This window comes from Pundamilia nyererei, unplaced genomic scaffold (genome assembly GCF_000239375.1).
Source record: "Pundamilia nyererei isolate P.nyererei 1_Seehausen unplaced genomic scaffold, PunNye1.0 scaffold00242, whole genome shotgun sequence".
NCBI lineage: Eukaryota > Metazoa > Chordata > Actinopteri > Cichliformes > Cichlidae > Pundamilia > Pundamilia nyererei.
Window position 1 is genome coordinate 809,140 of NW_005187643.1, and position 1,675 is coordinate 810,814.

The following is a 1,675-nucleotide window of genomic DNA, read 5'->3' on the forward strand; positions in this document are numbered from 1 at the left end:
TGTTCAAAAGGTGAAAGGCCTCAGCGTCCCAGTAGACGCACTGATGGTTTCAAATTGAAAATGCTCCGTTGCGTCGATCTTGAACTATCGTGTTCACGCCGCCCGGCAGAGTAGAAACAAAGCCTCGTCAGCTTTTCACGGTGGAGGCGTAAAACTGTTCCTCCTGAGAGCAGCAGGCCTCCATGCTGCTCTCCTACAGTTTTAAATATTACTATAAACACATTATAACACCTGCTTCTGCCTTCTGAACAGTTACAAAAGTTACAAAGCTAAAGAGCATCAAATATATTCACATTGACTTTGAGAAATAAGTCATTATTTGTTTGTTTGTATTATTATCTCACAAACACATTTCCATCGTGGACTCCTGACCTCTCAGCGACAGCCTCACCTGTCGGGGATGATTAGGTTCTTTCTACTCTGCGAGTTCCTTTCCTCCCACTTCCTCTTCTGGCTCCTCGTGGTTCTGGGGCTGGGCGGTGGAGACGTGCCATTGCTTGTCTGCGTGCCGCACCTTTCCAAGCCGTCTTCTGGCGATGACGGAGATGCTTTCCCATTGGCTGCTGCCGTGAGGCCCGTTTCGCCTTGGTTGTAGTTTGAGAGGACGACTGACTCATGACTGGAAGAATCTGCAGGTTCCTGTAAGCTCTTGTGGTCACCATTCAATAACGGCCTCTGGTCATCAGTCTGCATGGGCTCTGATTGGCTGGGGCTTTCTGCGGGGGAGGGGATATCAGACAGCAGCGAGATCTGGGACTTGGTCTCATCAGAAGCAGGACTCGTAACCTGCTCGTCCTCATCTTTCAAGCTTCCTTCTTCGCCTGCAGAAACGTGTGCAATCTGATCATCGTTCTGATCCTCCTTGTTGGTGCCTTCGCTCGCTTGTGCCACCTCGTTAATGTCGTCTTCCTCGTTGTCTTCTTCATCTAAAGAAAGAAGCAAAAAAGGCACATAAATATTTTCTTCTCTTATCTCTGCCCCCTTCATCTGGTCATATTTTTTGAAATCTGATAACACTTATTTGACTGTATGAATGTATTCGTTGTTTAAAAGGGAGAAAAAAACCAGACTAAATAACAGCCTAAAGGGAAGAAAAACAGTCTTTAATTGAGCCCAATCTGACGGATGAGTTTAAACATTGTCTGTATGAATTCTCTGTGTGTTAATGAGCCACATTAAATTGTTAATCATTCTGTTCAATAATTAAATCATACGTTACACATTATCAGCACAGTGTGGCTAACCTTAGCAGCAGTCCTAGCGGTGTCTTAAAATCTCAGAAACTCAGTTATGTTTTCACAACATAAGAATATTTAGATCCTGGTACAGACCACAGAGGGCAGTTACCTAGATGCAAACTCCTGTGTTCCATACATGCAGCTTTTACGTGCTGGTGAACAATGAAATTAGATTTATATCTAATTTGATGCTTGTCAGCCAATATGATGCTTCAATATAACCACATTTATTTGGTCTAACCTGGTCCATCCTGCTGAGTGCTGGCCTGGATCTCTTCCTCTATGTCTGGATCTGAGGATTCATCATCTTCATCCTCTTCCTCCTCAGACACGCCATTCATCTCTTCAGTTTCCACTTTTTTTCCTGACGTGTGGCCCTGAAACGCAGCAAAGGAAATTAAACAAGATTCAGAACACAAACACATGGTAAAAGGCCT

The 1,675-nt window shown here is 44.2% G+C and overlaps 1 protein-coding gene across 1 annotated transcript in view; it reads right to left on the reverse strand.

The window, feature by feature from the left end:
- daxx (death-domain associated protein) overlaps positions 1-1,675 on the reverse strand; it is a 10,656-nt gene that overhangs the window by 2,218 nt on the left and 6,763 nt on the right. The window contains exons 7-8 of the mRNA XM_013914974.1: positions 1,480-1,615; positions 392-926 (exon numbers count right to left, since the gene is read on the reverse strand). Coding sequence (XP_013770428.1) covers positions 392-926; positions 1,480-1,615 — 671 coding nt within the window. The remainder of the gene's footprint in view (positions 1-391; positions 927-1,479; positions 1,616-1,675) is intronic.